Genomic DNA, 17,303 nt, shown 5'->3' on the forward strand with positions numbered 1-17,303 from the left:
GCGGGGATTGCGCGCTAAAGAGTTTCTTACTGTCCAGATGCGCTTCACTCCACTTCAAGTACTTTTTGAATCACATTTAAATTTACGGTATTTACATACATTACTGAGCTTCTCAGAACAAAATTAGGCACAAATTAGTTCAAAAAAGGCAGTGAGGCACACACAACATTACAAAGCCTTAGTACTATCACGAAATAACGTACCTACGGCCAATAGTCTCGATCCTACAACTAATCCATCACCAGGCATTCAGCAAACCTTCCACTCAAAACGATCATTCCTGTACGCGCGCTGGGCCCCTACTCTTGACGGTTAGGAGGTACATAGTCGTTTCCCGATAGTCCAGCGGAAGGGGGCGTTGTCCAGTCGCCATCTAAAGCGGTTCGTAATCGGAAACTACTAAGTTCGCTTAAAGAGTAAGTATCCAACAGCACCTGTTGGAAATAAAGTTGGGAAAAGGTCTGATAGGAATCAGTACCTTCTTGAGGAGCAACAATTTTTCCCGTCTGCTCCTTAAGGTGACTGACTGACAGGTCGGAATGTTCAAACGCTTTTAGGGATTGGATTTCTTGGGGGAAGAGACGGAACAGCGAGGTCATCGGTCCCATCGGATTAGGGAAGGATGGGGAAGGAAGTCGGCCGTGCCCTTTCAAAGGAACCGTTCCGGAATTTGCCTGGAGCTATTTAGGGAAATCACGGAAAACCTAAATCAGGATGGCCGGACGCGGGATTGAACCGTCGTCCTCCCGAATGCGAGTTCAGTGTGCTAACCACTGCCCACCTCGCTCGGTGGTTTTAGGGAGTTGTGAGGAACTCTCGAAATCGGAGAGGCAGTCCGCCAGACACTACAAGGCAAGCCGTGCGTTCTTTGTGCCAGAAGTGACATTTTAAAATATTTTACGTTTCTGAAGTGTGGTGTTACGGATCAGCAGTGACTCTCGATCAAAACGAGGCTGTCCGAATTTCATAACGCGCTTCAGCTGTATTTATTTGTTTATAACTTGGCTCTAAAAGCCAGTTCTTAAAGTGAGCACATAAATAATATATTACAGCTAAACAGCTCCGAATTTTGTACCCAACATTGACTGTCCGTTAGAAAAAAACACCTCTAATAGACGGTATGTCATTGAATAAAACAGCCGGATTTCAATCGAGTTTGGTAAAAGCTTCCGCTTCTCCGGTCTATACGCCGTCGCGAAAAGGGGACTCGGTCGTGAATTGTGTCATACAGTATGACACGGGACGCGACTGCTTCTCCCGTTTGCGACTGCGTATATACCGGAGAAGCGAACCCATTATTAAATGGGTATACCTCCTTTCAGCGGTGTTTTGTTCTAACAGACAGCCAATGTTGGCTACAAAAAATTCCGAGCTGTTTCGCTCTGATATTTTAGTTATATGTTCACCTGAAAAATTGGCTTTTAGCGGCACGAAACCGGAAGTGATTTAAAATGAAGGACTAAATACTGCTGAAGCGGTTTATTAATACCCAAGATGATTACTCGTAGGAGTGGTTGCCCTACCTACGTAGTTGTCTGTCCACACTTTGTTAAATTCGTTTTAATAATTCATCAGTGGAGAAATTTAAGCCGGGAACTACTAAATCCGTCCTCTGTCAGTGACGTCACTCGATACGATAAGCAGTCGAGTTTCGTCAGCACAGCTCTCTCCCAGCGGTTGCCCGTTTTCGTGACCGAGAGCCGCTACTAGTCGGTCACATAACTCGTCAGTTGGCTTCACAAGGCTGAGTGCACCCCATCCCATTCCTCCCACCTAGCACAAATTGCTGGAAGTACCGGGAATCGAACTGGGACCTCGGCATGACAGCCAACCGCGTTGACCAGTTAGCTACGGATGCGGACTCTTCGAAGCAATACATCGAGTGATTTGCCTCGCAAGCCAAGCGTGCGTGGGTTCACAATGCAACCTGAGAACGAGAGGAAGGAACATTACAGTAACTTGTTTAAAGTTCACATAGAGAAAATTCCAACTTCGATTAGAAGGGACTTTCTTTATCTCTCCTGTAACCTTGATGTCGGCCAAGGAACGCATGATACACTGTTGGTTCTTCAAATTAGAAAAGATGAATGCTGGGTGAAACTCATTACCATCTGCTGTGAGGAATGCAATGTCGCTTACCATGGTTCAAAATCACCTTCCGTCGTCAGAAGGGCGCAGCGTGCTTCTTTGATAGTCTCCAGCAATCTTGTTAGGTCAAGGCAACATTGTCAGCAATTCTCTGGCGATTTCTCCCGTAATATGTCAAAACGTTGGAGAAGCAATCCACTCAACACGATCTTCCCTGATCGTTTATCATATGGTGATACTAAATGTTTTCATTGCTGGGGTCCCTTGCTCTGTCTCAGATCTAATTGTACACAAACCTTCATGATATAACAATTGTGCGCTCGTAAAAGATGCCATTATGAGATTCGGCAAAGCTGCTACAGGTTCGACGGTTCGCCGATGGCCGCTGCTTTGTATCAAAGCTGTTTTGATGCAAGTGTGACCAAAAGGGCCCATTTTCACATACTATCTACATAGAGCTCCACTACGGCACGACAAGACAAATTTGGTGAACAGGGAGTGTATTTTGCATCGTTAAATGTACTATACATTAGTCGTTATTAAGTTCAACGGTGTTTTGTACCAGACACCAGACAAATTTCCCTCACTTCATGCAAGGTACAGAAACTTCGTTTCCAATAATGACGAACGCACGAACCGCGAACTGTTAGTACTACAGCCAAACATATGGCACTTTGTATGCAAATCTTTCGTGTCAAACAATACCGATTCCATTCGTTGCACAAAGTGTGTGCGTGTGTGCAGGTCGACGAATCCCGTTTCCACTCCTGAATGTCTATTGCAGTGACTTGAATTCCAAGCCAGCGTATTTCTTCAGACGTGTAATCTGGGAAGCAACTATTCTTTGTGAGAAATTCGAAGATTGCGATGGAGGATTTGTTACTTACTAATTCCTCTAATACCTTCGCTTTGAATAAAAAAAATAAAAAAATGAAAGTTTCACGATAAGAAAAAACTCTATAAATGTTTGCATGCTCCCAGTGTGGAAAATAAATCAGTAGATTCATAAAATAGCTTTCCTCGTTGGTTTTAGGCGTCAGGTACACTCTTCCTTCCGAAAGAAAAGCCGAGAATAGTAGTTTACTGTAGTGAGTGAGGATAATTTGAGATCCATGCTGTATTTTCTGCCACCCGCAGTTCCCGCCGTCCTTGCCATCCTCCCAGAGCCTCATTCGTCGCCCTGCACGGTGACGTAATTCACTAGCGGCCGCGAGGATCAACGCCGCTATTAACGAAGCCAAGGAAAGTTGCGGTTCTCCTTTCGCTGCCTTCGAACGTGACACCGCAACAAACGTCATACAGCCTGGCAGCTACCCCGGGACCCTGTCCTGCAATTTCCGTCGTGTGCCTCCTGCTTCCTTAACGCTGTGCGCTCCTCATCAACTTCAGACGACATTTTGTGACGTTTCTGAACAATCCTGACACTTCACCTCACATATAACTCAAGAAATTTGTTAATGTGTCACAAGTACAGGTGAATCTCTCTCCTATATCATTGAGTGTGGTGTTCTTATCTTTGGTTTCATGCGCTCTCTCTTCAGAACATTTGGGGCCCTTCATATGACGTGCATAGCTTCACTATCAGCATTTGTCTTTGTTTACATTTGAGACAGCAACGTCGACAGCAACTAGGAGACGTTAAAAAGGTGTATGATTGCGTCCTTGGTTGCCACAGTCAGCTAGTTGCCGGAGACCGAGAATGCAGCGGCGAGCAGTCCCAGTGTACAAGGAGGAGACAAACAGAGAAGTGGCCTGAAGCAAGCGACATGTAGCAGCCAGACAAAGACAGGAATGTATTGGAACATGACGTATGGATATAGATTGTTTCACCACCAAAACTGAAGATTGTATTGTGATATGAGTCGTCTGTTCCACTAAATATTAAAATCGTTAGGGGGAAAATGCCTGTGGAAGGAAAAAGTTGAAGTTTTCCCGGGTGAGGAAATGGATGACAAATGAAAAATGGAACAAGATGAGTAACGATTTTAATTCAGAAGCAACTTTGATTCAGCAGCCATATCAATATTTTCTGCATATCTCAGCTTGAAATATATACGTAATTATTTTAGATGAAATATTAATTAAGAATTATTTCATTTTCTTACTCTTTTACAGGGCAACTAAGGATCAGGTCGAGATAATTATTCATTTGTCTTTTCGTTCATCATTCTCCAAAACTCGTTGATTTTCTCAGAATAAACTCTTTTCGTCTGTCAGATCATTTGACTCCTCTTGTTTGTCTGTTTGTTTTATCTCCTTGAAAACCTTTGAATTTCTTGACTTCTGGTCTGAATTTGTCTCTGTTGAGAAAGGTCTCCTGTTCAGTCTGCATTTCTTCTTAGTCCCTTTTTTGTCTTTACTCCCCACCCATTTTCTTTGACTGTTTTCCTGTTTTAGAACAATGCGTAGATATTGTTTGTTAATCTGTCTTCCTAGATGTAGTGTAAAATAGTATTACAATTAGCAACAACTACTGAACAGTACAGTTTTGAAAGTTTGTAACAAGACACACAACGTTATGTAATCATTCATAAAAATTTAATGAAATTACTCTACGTAGCAGCCTGCTGCCTTTCTAATCCACCCTCATTCATGAAAAATTCTGCGAAAAAAAAAAACCGGTGTAAACTACACTCCCTGACATTCTCGTGTAATTGAAAAACCTACTGCCGTATGTTTTTTTTATCATAACGGAAAACATTGAAAATAGCTTTATTGTTTTCTTCTTACACCGAAGGGTGCAACAAATATTGTTTTCATTTGATTGGCTTTTTCTTATGAGCAGTCTCACGAGCTCCTAAAACTGCGCTGCGTCCTCTGCGCTCATCTCACTGCACACTGAAAACGAAGGGCCGAGATTAGTCGTCTTGTGGTGTCCTCTGTCTGGTCGCTTCTACTTGTGTTGCTGGGGACAATGGCTTCCAATGACTTCGCAAGTGGGTAAGAGGCCATGGATTATCGTTTTTGCTGCCAAGGGAACGCGTAACGACACACGTCGGTCGCTGTAAATTCGGCGCCCTGTGGCGTCGTCGGATGATTTATCCGGACAAGGCTTCCTCAAAGCAGCTACAAACCCTTGAAATTCGTCACTGGTATTTTGGTACATATTGTACATCGAAGACAGTAACACTGAAGCTAGTTCAGAATACCTGAGAGCTCTGTAAACTGAACCTGGCGGAAACGAACGAAAACTGGCCGGCCGCTGTGGCCGAGCGTTTCTAGGCGCTTCAGTCCGGAACCGCGCTGCTGCTACGGTCACAGGTTCGAATCCTGCCTCGGGCATGGCTAAGTGTGACGTCCTTAGGTTAATTTCGTTTAAGTAGTTCTACGTCTAGGGGACTGATGACCTCAGATGTTAAGTCCCATAGTGCTTAGAGCCATTTGAAACTTAAAGGCTAGAAGTAATGTTTATGAAATATGTGAGTCATATCAATATAAGTTCTTACGACAAAAAACTGGAAGAGACCAACGAACTAGATCACCCGCCGAAACACTAACGAGTAACCAAACCAAGGAGAAAATATTTTGTTTTCCAGCAGATAGATAAAAAGCTAAATCTTTCCTTGTAATGTAGGAAGTCCCATAGTACTTAGAGCCATTTGATCATTTGAACGGGAACTGGGAAGACTGCGTAATCCGATAGCTGTGTACGAGAGATTTCTCATGCCCTGACCGTGTGCATGTATCTTTCGCAGGACCGCGGCACGCCAGCGCGAAACTCAACCACACAGCTGGTGGTGTCCGTTGTTGACAACGATGATCTGCCGCCCAAGTTCACCCGAGACGTCTACCGCACGCAGATCAGCGAGTTTTACCCCATCACCGTAAGTACACCAACAAAATGTCTGGAGGAAAACTACGTATGGTTCACTACTGACTTGCGGATGACTGCTTAGCACTTAAGGGCTAGAAGTAATGTTTGTCAAATATTTGAGTCATATTGAAAGTATCGATATAAGTTCTTACAAAAAAAAAAAAAAAAAAAAAAAAAACTGGAAAGACCAACGAACTAGCTCACCCGGCGAAACACTTACAAGTAACCAAAACAAGGACAAAATATTTTGTTTTCCAGCAGATAGATAAAAAGCTAAATCGTTCCTTATAATGCACGAAAGGAGGCTGGCGGGAGTAGCGAGTGGAGCAGGTGTGTTGTGTGACGCTCCCGCGAGTTGCCGCGCTTTCGGGGTTTGGCAGCATGTAATTGCGCTCGACTCGCGATGATAGTTTCTGACATGGTGTCGCGGACGGGAAGCATTAGCTGGCGCACATCAAGAGCCCGTTTCGCCTGGTGACCGTGTCGAGAAGAAGGCGCGCCAACATCCAGCTTCTGCAACAGCGACGGCCGACAATGAGTGACTGTCGCCACCTCCTCGACCGACGGCTTCAAACCTTCAATCAACCGACAAGGAAGACTGGACGCACGTAAAGTTTTAGAGCTGTATGGCAGACCTCAGCTTTTAATCTTGTTCCATTTTCGTAACTATAATTACAGCAACTTAGCATGAACGTTTGTTGCTCATTGTCCCAATTGCATCACCAAGCAGAGTCCCTTCCTTTTCCGAAATGAACCCGAGTGTCGTTGAAATTCAAACGCCAGCATTAAAGTAATATAGCTAACTCGTTTTCACTGCTTTAATTTCAAAGTTCAATTATGGCATTAATAGCTGGCTACAATATTCAGATTACACAAGCACGAATTAAGAGTGCGAGCTTTGTTACCGTATTTTAGCTTACCTGTGACTGCAGCTCAGCTTGGTACGTACTAAATTTTACTATTGTTAATTGTTCAGAATCATTTAATTCAAGTTCAAAGTTAAATCTCTTCTTTCTAAATTGCGTAGATTCAAGTAGCTTTTGAAATGATTGTTGAGGTAGTCCAAGACTAACCGTATTTTACTGATTTTCGATGTGCTTCAGAAAGAAAGCTCACTATTAACTTCAGTCACTAAAGTAACTTTCGATTTTCCGGTTTTATTAATTCTTTTGCTAAATTAAGTCAGGGTGTAGCGAAATTTATTACTTCTGACAAACTTTCAGTTTTCACACTACACGTGTCAACCTTCAGTTGCCACGCTTCTAGTGCTAATTATATGTGTAATAATCTTTCTTTTTCAGTTACTATAGTAATTGTCCTTAGGACTGGCGACCGTGATTTCCCCAAATCTCAAATACCTAATTACCGCTAGTTAATTGTTAATGTAACGGCTGCACATTTACTTTCTTTATTAACTTTACCCCTTTTCAAAATTAATTTCCACCAGTTTCATTAGCACATTTCCTTTCATTTAGATGTAACCCTTTCCTCCCTCTTTACCGACTGGTTAACTTCGGTGACGATTGCTTTTCCAAAACTCCCATTAGGTACACGCGGTTTCATTTTTCACTGTCATTAAGGTCGGTAAGTGAGGGGGAGGTTACACGTAACATAGACCGAAAGAGGAAACAAAGGTGGACAACCTTTTTTTTCAGTTGTGAAGCCACGAAGTCCTGCTTGTATAGTTTAACTTTCATCTGCAAATACGCTTCTCAGGTTTGCCACCGGATCGTATTGCGTAACTCGCACAATATTTCTTCGATGCAACTGCTCGACATCATCAGGTAGTGGTAGCTGCTGCTATCACTGCTGATCAGTCGCTCCTTGCAGCAGTGACATAGCATCTACCACCACCTGAAGATGTCGAACAACTGCATCGAAGAAATATTGTGCGAGCTATGCACTACGATCCGGTGGCAAACCTGAGAAGCGTATTTGTTACAGATCCGTCGGGAAAACATAAAACGAAATGTCGTAGCTTTCAGCTGTTAGCGAACGTTGGTCTGGTATACCGGCTAGCCTGACTGTGTTGTTTAGGCGGTGTCCCACGCTGTTTTAGACAAATTCTGGTCTGTACCCAATATACGCCCCAGAAAATACGAAAACAAAGACTTGTAATACGGTAAGGTTTACAATAATCATAGACAGATGGCGCACAGAAGTGGAAACAAAATAAAAACAGTTGTCACGTCATGAAAACAGTCGCCGGAGTACGACAGCAAAAACGCGTGGAAACAGAATTAGCAAAGCAGAAATACGTACGGCATGTAAGGGACATTGTTCTAAGCTACATTTCAGCAGATGGAAACTTGCTGAGTAAAAAACAATTACTTACTGAATAAATGTGTCGCCATGAAGTAATTAATGGATATTGTGCCTTATGACTGCATTGTTAGTGATCGTTAGAATTATTTACAGTCTGAATTACCAAGAGCACTTAGATATGACCGCCAAAATCTGGTATTTTGGATGAACTTACAACGTTTTGTGTGTTGTGGTTGTGTAAACGGTATCGTACATACCTACCGCCAGCAGGCATGTAATAACATGAAGTACATATCAGATTTCTATTCTTGGTAGGACGAATAACACCTCTCTATTCTTCTGTAACCTAGAATTTCAGCTCTCGCCTTTAGTTTGTTAGTTTTAAAGAAAATCTCGTGGGCACGTTACCTGACACCCAAGGCAACAATTCGTAAGACCATATTATCTATATATGAAAGTGCATTTAACTACATTAAGTAGTTCAATTCTCAACGAATAGTTCTGTGGTGTCACCGCCAGCCACCACACTTGCTAGGTGGTAGTTTTAAATCGGCCGCGGTCCATTAGTACATGTCGGACCCGCGTGTCGCCACTGTGTGATCGCAGACCGAGCGCCACCACACGGCAGGTCTCGAGATACGGAATAGCACTCGCCCCAGTTGTGTGGACGACGTAGCTAGCGATGCACACTGACGAAGCCTCGCTCATTTGCAGAGCAGATAGTTAGAATAGCCTTCAGCTAAGTCCATGGCTACGACCTAGCAAGGCGCCATTAGCCTTACATAGCTTGTATCTAAAGAGTCTCACTTGTATCGTCAAGAGCGATGTATACAACAAGGATGGATTAAAGTTAAATATTCCAGAAGCTATGTACTTTTCTTTATAGCATTCATTACGTATCCTGTTACAGACCTATCTCTTGCCTGCGTAAGCTAAACGCGTGCCTTTCGGCTACTTCCGTGGCGTGGCTGTCTTGCTACGCCACAACGAGTTCAATAAATCCCTACAAGATTTATCTAAACAAACTGATCCACAGAAGATCTAAACAAGGTACAAGATGCCACTCTATTCAAAAGCTCCATTACAGCCTAAACACATTTCAAATCTTAGACCCAAAATCAAAACACATGGAAAAACATCTACGATACACCAATGGTTAAACATTGGCAGTACGGATCGGCAACATAGTTAAAAATGTTACATTCAAATATCTGTTACATATCCATCTTGCGGAATTAATAGTCTAATCTATTAATGAGGCAGTTTATAAATTACAAAAAAGGCTGCAGGACCGCCTAGAATAAGTGCAACAAAAATTCAATATCCTGGAATGCAAAACTGAGACAACATAGTAATTGAGGTTTAATAATCATGCGCACTAGTAAAGTTAATCATTGTACCTAATCGTTAATTTAAGATATAAAGAACCTATAAAAAAGCCTAACAAAATTTTTTAGCCCAGACTGCATTGAAAATATGTAGGTGAAAAACAAAATTTAGATTTACTATAAAAATAGTCTTGATCACAATTGATTTATTACGGTCACCGGTTTCGACCACTACTGTGGTCATCTTCAGACCTACATGTCGTATGCAAAATTTTAATTAATTGTGTTCGACTTGTAGGTCTGAGATGACTACAGTAGTGGTCGAAACCGGTCACCGTAATAAATAAATTGTGATTAAGACTGTTTTTGATAGTTAATATTTGTAACACTTTGATCACTGTTCACTCCCATAATGTATTCCAAAGTAAAATCTAGATGTTTAAAAATCCCATGAATTCTACCAGCAGTCTGAGAAAACCTGCAAGACTTCTAGGAAGAGGTACCTGAAATTTTAATGCCGCGCTGCTTGAAAGAACGGTTCTAGAGTGACTGATGGATTTAATTTTTCGACTAGCTTTGGTTTCTGTGGTTACTGACTAAACGTGTGCTCAAGCTTTCCTTCTGAATGAAACTTAAGAACAACTGCTAGTTCCATCCTGAAAGAGACCTCCAGGAAATGAGCTCTATAGAGGCTATTCTATGGGACACAACTAAAGAGCCTTATCGACCATCATCAATATGAAGAAATAACTGGCACTATAAGTGCAAAAAGCCTCATCGGGAGAAACCAGAGGAACTTCAGCGGGAATATTTAAGACAGAAGAAAAGAACCATAACAGTGAATAGAGCTCATATGGCTCTGAGCACTATGGGACTTAACTTCTGAGGTCATCAGTCCCCTAGAACTTAGAACTACTTAAACCTAACTAATCTAAGGACATCACACACATCCATGCCCGAGGCAGGATTCGAACCTGCGACCGTAGCGGTCGCGCGGTTCCAGACTGTAGCGCCTAGAACCGCTCGGCCAGACGGGCCGGCAATAGAGCTCATAAACACTCTTTCATATACGATAGAATAAACAGCATAATTACTTTGTCTTTGAAAACGCTTTCACTCCGCCTTATTACATTCCAAACTGAACCTAATCAAGGTGTTCAAGGAAGTAATTCATTCATGCCTACTGCTTCGCCTTAGCAGCTAGTAATAGCGGTTTTACTGCTAGCTAGCGGCTATTAAGAAGTGGTAGACAATTCTGGGCCGAGAGAAAATATGATGGCCAGCGTAGAAAGCAAGGAGAAGAGCTGAGTGAAAGGGAAGGACAAACGGCGCTGACATTTGAGGGTGCGGGTGGGCGCCCCGGGCGAAAGTCCTACCAGCGTGAGGTGAGTTCGTCTGCGCTACCTGCTAACTGCTACCAGTTCCTGCTCACGGAAACATCTTCGGCGCGGGACTTATATCATACGTCCCAGACCCGCTGCTGAAAACTTGTTCATCGTTTGCCCTTTACTTTTAACATTCAATATGCCTCGCACTTTTTTTTTACAAAGTAGTTTTCGTCGAAGAAGCTGCTAACGACAGGGTGGGTGAGATACAAGTAACCTTTAACGCATAATGTGTGCGATGGAGACTTAATATATCGACTGTGCCAGCTATAATGTTGTTCAACGACTTTTGGAGGACACTGTCGATGATTTATATGGTGTTTAGACTCTTCTTCGCGAGAAATGATGTTCCCCTCGTTATATTTATGTAATGGTAGTCGTCAGTGATTCGCTAGCTACTAAAGAAACTTTCCAATGGAGAAATGCTAATTCAAGCTCCTGTGACCGTGGGTTTTCATGCGTTTAATGGATGACGAAGGGAACAGTGACAAAAAAGTGGTCCTTCACCTTTGATTCAGGTTTCAGTGTCATCTTATATTGGTCCTTCAAGAACATAACGAAAATAACAGCCACAAAATATTTATCCAAGTTTCCCAGATTGTAAGGGACGACTAAGAGCGAAATGGTCATGTCACTCAAATGCAAGAATTAACTTCCACCTCGATATAACGCCTTATCCTCTTGGCAGGTTTCCCTAAAAAGCAGTGAAAGGTGCATTACGATATTCAAGCAACGAGAGGTAACGAAGTAGAGGCGCATAACGGAATCATGTAGATGGATAAAGCTGTTTGTTTCACAGGTAGCACTGTTTTCCATTTCTTTTTTGACGAAAGACGCTTTATCACGTAAATAAATTATTCTGTTGGTATTTCGCTTATCAGAAATGCTTTACTTTTTGATGAACTAAATGACTGATATTTTTGTTTTATACACCCATCAAAAAAAGTTTTTAATCACCTCGGTTCCGAGAGTTCCGGAACCTGTACAGAAAACTGCAATAGAGATCAACATAAAAATCATTTCCGCCCTTTTATTGCTCATGAAACCACACATTGCCTGTTGTACCACCATACAGCGACATCTTCAGAGGTGGTGGTCCAGATTGCTGTACGCACCGGTACCTCTAATGCCCAGTACGTAGCACGTCCTCTTGCATTGATTTTTCCCTGTATTCGTCGTGGCATACTATCCACTAGTTCAGCAAGGCACTGTTTGTGCAAATTGTCCCACTCCTCAACGGCGAATCGGCGTAGATCCCTCAGAATGGTTGGTCCATAAACAGCCCTTTTGAATCTATCCCAGGCATGTTCGATAAGGTCCATGTCTGGAGAACATGCTCGCCATTCTAGTCGAGCGATGTCGTTATCCGGAAGGAAGTCATTCACAAGATGTGCTCGATGGGGGCGCGAATTGTCGTCCATGAAGACGAATGCCTCGCCAATATGCTGCTGATATGGTTGCACTATCGGTCGGAGGATGGCATTCACGTATCGTAAAGCCGTACGGTGCCTTCCATGACTACCAGCGGCTTACGTCGGCCCCACGTAATGCCACCCCCAAACATCGGGAAACCTCCACCTTGCTGCATTCGCTGGACAGTTTGTCTAAGGCGTTCAGCCTGACCGGGTTGCCTCCAAATACGTCTCCGACGATTGTGTAGTTGAAGGCATATGCGACACTCATCGGTGAAGAGAATGATGCCAATCCTGAGCGATCCATTCGGCATGTTGTTGGGCCCATCTATACCGTGCTGCGTGGTGTCGTGGTTGCAAATATGGACGTCGGGTGTGAAGTTGCGCATCATGCAGCCTATTGCGCACAGTTTGAGTCGTAGCACGACGTCCTGTGGCTGCACGAAAAGCATTATTCAACATGGTGGCGTTGCTATCACGGTTCCTCCGAGCCATAATCCGTAGGTAGCGGTCATCAACTGCAGTAATAGCCCTTGGGCGGCCTGAGCGAGGCATGTCATCGACAGTTCCTGTCTCTCTGTATCTCCTCCATGTCCGAACAACATCGCTTTGGTTCACTTTGAGACGTCTGGACACTACCGTTGTTGAGAGCCCTTCCTGGCACAAAGTAACAATGCGGTCGCGATCGAACCTCGGCATTTACCGTGTAGGCATGGTTGAACTACAGACAACGCGAGCCGTGTACCTCCTTCCTGGTGGAATGACTGGAACGGATCGGCTGTGAGACCCCGTCCATCTAATAGACACTTCTCATGCGTGGTTGTTTATATCTTTACGCGGGTTTAATGACATATCTGAACAGTCAAAAGGACTGTGTCTGTGATACAATATCCACAGTTAACGTCTATCTTCAGAATTTCTGGGATCCGGGGTGATAGAAAACATTTTTTGATGTGTGTATTTTACGTAGTCTAATCTTTGTCTCACAGCTTGCCTTTAATTTTCTGCTGCTAATTCCTGATAACTATTCTTGGGTTCAAATTTTTTGGTTATATATTTCACGTCGAGGTCACACAAGTGGTATCATGATCGCTTTCGCCTGCTTATCAAGTCATCATCAGATGATGTGTTTACAAAACAAAGGCGGGCAGTGAATCACAAGTAATTTAAATTACAAATAAATTGAAAACGCGACGATGCCTTGCTAAATATACAACACAGGAACTCGTCTGTGCTTATATCAGATAAGGACTACAAACAATGTAAACCTGACTGTGAGAGAAAACCTTCTTGAAGAGAAAACTGAAAAGAAAATTACTTAACTGCTGGTGTAGGTAATTTAGTCGTGCATTACAAGCATGATAAACGGACCTTTTGCGAATGTCCAACTACGCTGTCCCTTCTGCGGTTTAAAAGTTTATCATTAACTTACTTTCTTTACTTTTTATTTGTAGTGTTTCCTAGTTTCATGTTATGTCTTTGTATTCAAAGACAAAAATCCTCCAACGTTTCGCAGTCTTGGGTATCGACGTTCTTGGCCTCCGACGAACGACCGCTTTCTTGTTTAAGTTACGCACCATAATGAAATCTATCAAATCGAAATTGGTCTTTCATTTCCCCGTCGCCAGCAGTATTTGTGCAGAGACATCAGGTTCACAAACAATACCAGTCTACCTCACCGAAACCGTCGTAGCAGGTTCGACTGAATATTTAATCTGCAGAAGCACATGTTAAACAAGTTTGCGTTGAGCGAACTGCGCGACAGAAGGAAATGGTCTGGTTGGGAACGCGCGATTGCGTAGTCAATTGTGTATTCAGTACGACACGCAAGCGCACAGCACAAGCACTTGGCTTCTCTTGACAAGAGACAGCCGCTCCGTGTCGACATGACGTGTGGTGTTGATGCCAGATGGCCGTGGTCAGGACCGACTAATTGCTTTCTCCTGTGCTCTCGTCTCCCCTCCTCGTCTAGAAACCTCTCCACCCCGCCTCAGTGTCACGCACTCTGATGTTAGCACAGGCGGAGGCGGGCGAGGGACAACGGGAGCGGTCACTCCCCAAATATTCTCCTCCGTCGACTGCAGACCACTCAGACGGCGAAAGCAGTTTCTTCCAACAAACACCGTAAAGTGTGACGAATGTTAGTTCCACCCCATATATCTTCTATATCTTACGATGGCGACACCAGTACAAGCATTTGTCGCTATTATTCCCGTACCTCGAGATTATCGTAACATTTCTGGTGCAGATTAACAACTGCAGAAAATGAACCCTTGTCATTCGAGGAATATCGAAGTAAACTCAAAAAAAAAAAAAAAAAAAAAAATGTGTTCTTACTTCTGTGCATCTAGCAGGAGACGCGTAACAATATTTCGCCTGTTCAGCTGGTAAGTTTAAAAGAGCATACCGGTCGCTTTGGAGCGCTGTAGTTGATGGAGGACTAGTACTAAGCTGCACCGCTGACGTAAGTCACGTAAGTGAAGTGCCAGCTGGCTGTGCGGTTTGAAGTGAAGACGTGACGTGACGTGACGGCAGAAATGAGCTATCTTATCTGAACGTTACCCAAGACCACGCCATGAATGAGGTTGCACGATTTGTTGGTGTATCAATGCGAATTGTCCAATGTAATTACCACGTGTACCATTAAAAGGCATGTGACGCTGGGTAAGAACAGTGGTCGTGAAAAAAATGGTCCTAACCGACAGGAACTGCAGACTAGTGTGCCCATTTCCGGTGACGGTTTCAAATCCCCCAGAAAGTGCTGTTGTCAGTGAATGCAGGTTATTTTCAACCAGTTCCCGAGTGACTGTTGCGAGCGGAACTACAGCGAATGGACATTTCGAGTCAGGCAAATCGCAAAATACCATTGCTCACAACGGCACATAAAGCTGCGCGTCTTCAGTGGATAAAAAACGCAGATACTGGACAGTAGCTAATGGACTACCCGTAATATTGCTATTATGCTCTTTTTAAAATAACTTCTGGGTGATGCTGGATGCGATAGAAAGTTTGACTGTTCTGTAAAGCAGGATAGGTGACAATATGTGGCAGATCTGATGACAGAGCACCAGTAAACATGACATTAGTGATCACCTCTGTTTTCCCCGATGTGCACCCAATGACATTGTCAATTTCGACAGCAGTGCGCTTGGTATCATCGAGGTTGGACCGTGTATCAATGGAAACGTGTCCCGCTTTTTGTTACATCATGCCGATGGTTGTGTCCGAACGGTGGTGAACGGCTGCTCGGAACATACACCGCTCCCTGGATGGAATCCGGCGGGGGCAGAAGTGTGCTCTGGGGAATATTCACCTGGACTTTAATTGGATCTGTGGCTGTTATCCAAGACACCATGACAGAATGGAGTACGTGAGAATTTTTAAGGGCCAGCTACATCCCTTCAAGCCTGTTGCCTTCCACGACAGCAGGATAAGTGTCTGTTTCACAAGACCTCAATTAACTCAGTGGAGCTGCAACCTGTCCCCATACTCCCATGTTCCGCTATGACGAAAGACGGCAGTTTGTGCAGGGGACGGCCAGATTATCTTGAGCTGTATCTTTAACTGACATACAGCCCCCTGTCTTCTCACCACTGGTCACAACGTTACAAAGAAACATCAGTTGAAGATTCAGTAATTAGATTCACTATCAGTTATTAAGATTCATTATAAGGTTATTGTGATAACTTCCTATTATCATCATATGAAACCGTAGTATAGCCTTACTGACATTTCCTTACTCGTCCTTCACTTTTCTCATTTATATGAGAAATATACAAATAAAATACGGCTTGAGGCACACGGTACTTAACTCGACAACTCTCACAACTGCGAAGACGATAAATCAAGCAGAATCCATAGGAAGACATACGTGACACAGAACAGCAACATGTAAATAGTAGCATAGGTCAAATATTGCACCAAGTGACGTTAGTCAAAGTAATCAGTAGGTGCTTGTTGACATGTGGTGCAAGTCGTTTCATATGTAAACAAAAGAGCTTAGAGAAACTTTGAGTACTACGGAGGGATGAACTGTGAATACGGTGTGTAAAGTACGTTCTATTATTTTGTGACATATTCAGATTAGAGATAAGCCACCTATAAATGTTAAAGGTTATGGATTCTTAAAAATAATCCTTAATTATTCGAGCTCAATAATTAGTTTCGGCCAAAACAAGTAGCATCGGCATGGTTCCTTTCAATGGGCACTGTCGACTTCCTTCCCCATCCTTCTCTGATCCGATGGGACCGATGAGCTCGCTGTTTGGTTCAAATGGTTCAAATGGCTCTGAGCACTATGGGACTCAACTGCTGATGTTATTAGTCCCCTAGAACTTAGAACTAGTTAAACCTAACTAACCTAAGGACATCAAAAACATCCATGCCCGAGGCAGGATTCGAACCTGCGACCGTAGCGGTCTTGCGGTTCCAAACTGCAGCGCCTTTAACCGCACGGCCACTTCGGCCGGCCGCTGTTTGGTCCCCTCCCCCAAATCAACCAAGCAACCGGGTAGCCATCTTCAGACCAACTATGATAGGTATTGCTGTGTCTAATCGCCGAGCCAGTGGGAGACTCACTATCATCAATAAATTACGTACTTGTGCTTCACAGCATTCACAGCCCAACCTTTTTTGCACATGTGGACATGTGATAGTGTTGCGAGCTTTTTGCTCTTTGCATTGTTTTGACAGTACGTGGCGGGTATTCTATTCCATGCGAGTACAGATGTTATTAATTCAGATTGCACATCTGTACCTGTAATGTCTTGATAATACCCCACACAGTGTTCTGGTATATTCCTTGGCATCGATAGTCTCAATTAACCACTTGCTCGTCGAGGTACCAACTGACACATCACACACTGTATGCAATACTCTGACAAATGTTTTCTAGTTGTTTCTCTGTCGTAGGTCATACTATCCTTCGTCGTCCCCTGTTTAAGGACTGCGTGACGTATAGAGGTGTTGCTCTGCTTGAAATGAGTGTCTTTCGGATGTACTGAGTGTGTAT

At 43.4% G+C, this 17,303-nt stretch overlaps 1 protein-coding gene across 1 annotated transcript in view; it reads left to right on the top strand.

Annotated features, from left to right (window-relative positions):
• LOC126424363 (cadherin-89D) overlaps window positions 1-17,303 on the top strand; it is a 253,872-nt gene that overhangs the window by 92,749 nt on the left and 143,820 nt on the right. Inside the window, exon 6 of the mRNA XM_050087256.1 lies at window positions 5,784-5,912. Within this exon, the coding sequence (XP_049943213.1) occupies window positions 5,784-5,912 (129 nt within the window). The remainder of the gene's footprint in view (window positions 1-5,783; window positions 5,913-17,303) is intronic.

The sequence above is a fragment of the Schistocerca serialis genome, chromosome 1 (genome assembly GCF_023864345.2).
Source record: "Schistocerca serialis cubense isolate TAMUIC-IGC-003099 chromosome 1, iqSchSeri2.2, whole genome shotgun sequence".
Lineage (NCBI taxonomy): Eukaryota > Metazoa > Arthropoda > Insecta > Orthoptera > Acrididae > Schistocerca > Schistocerca serialis.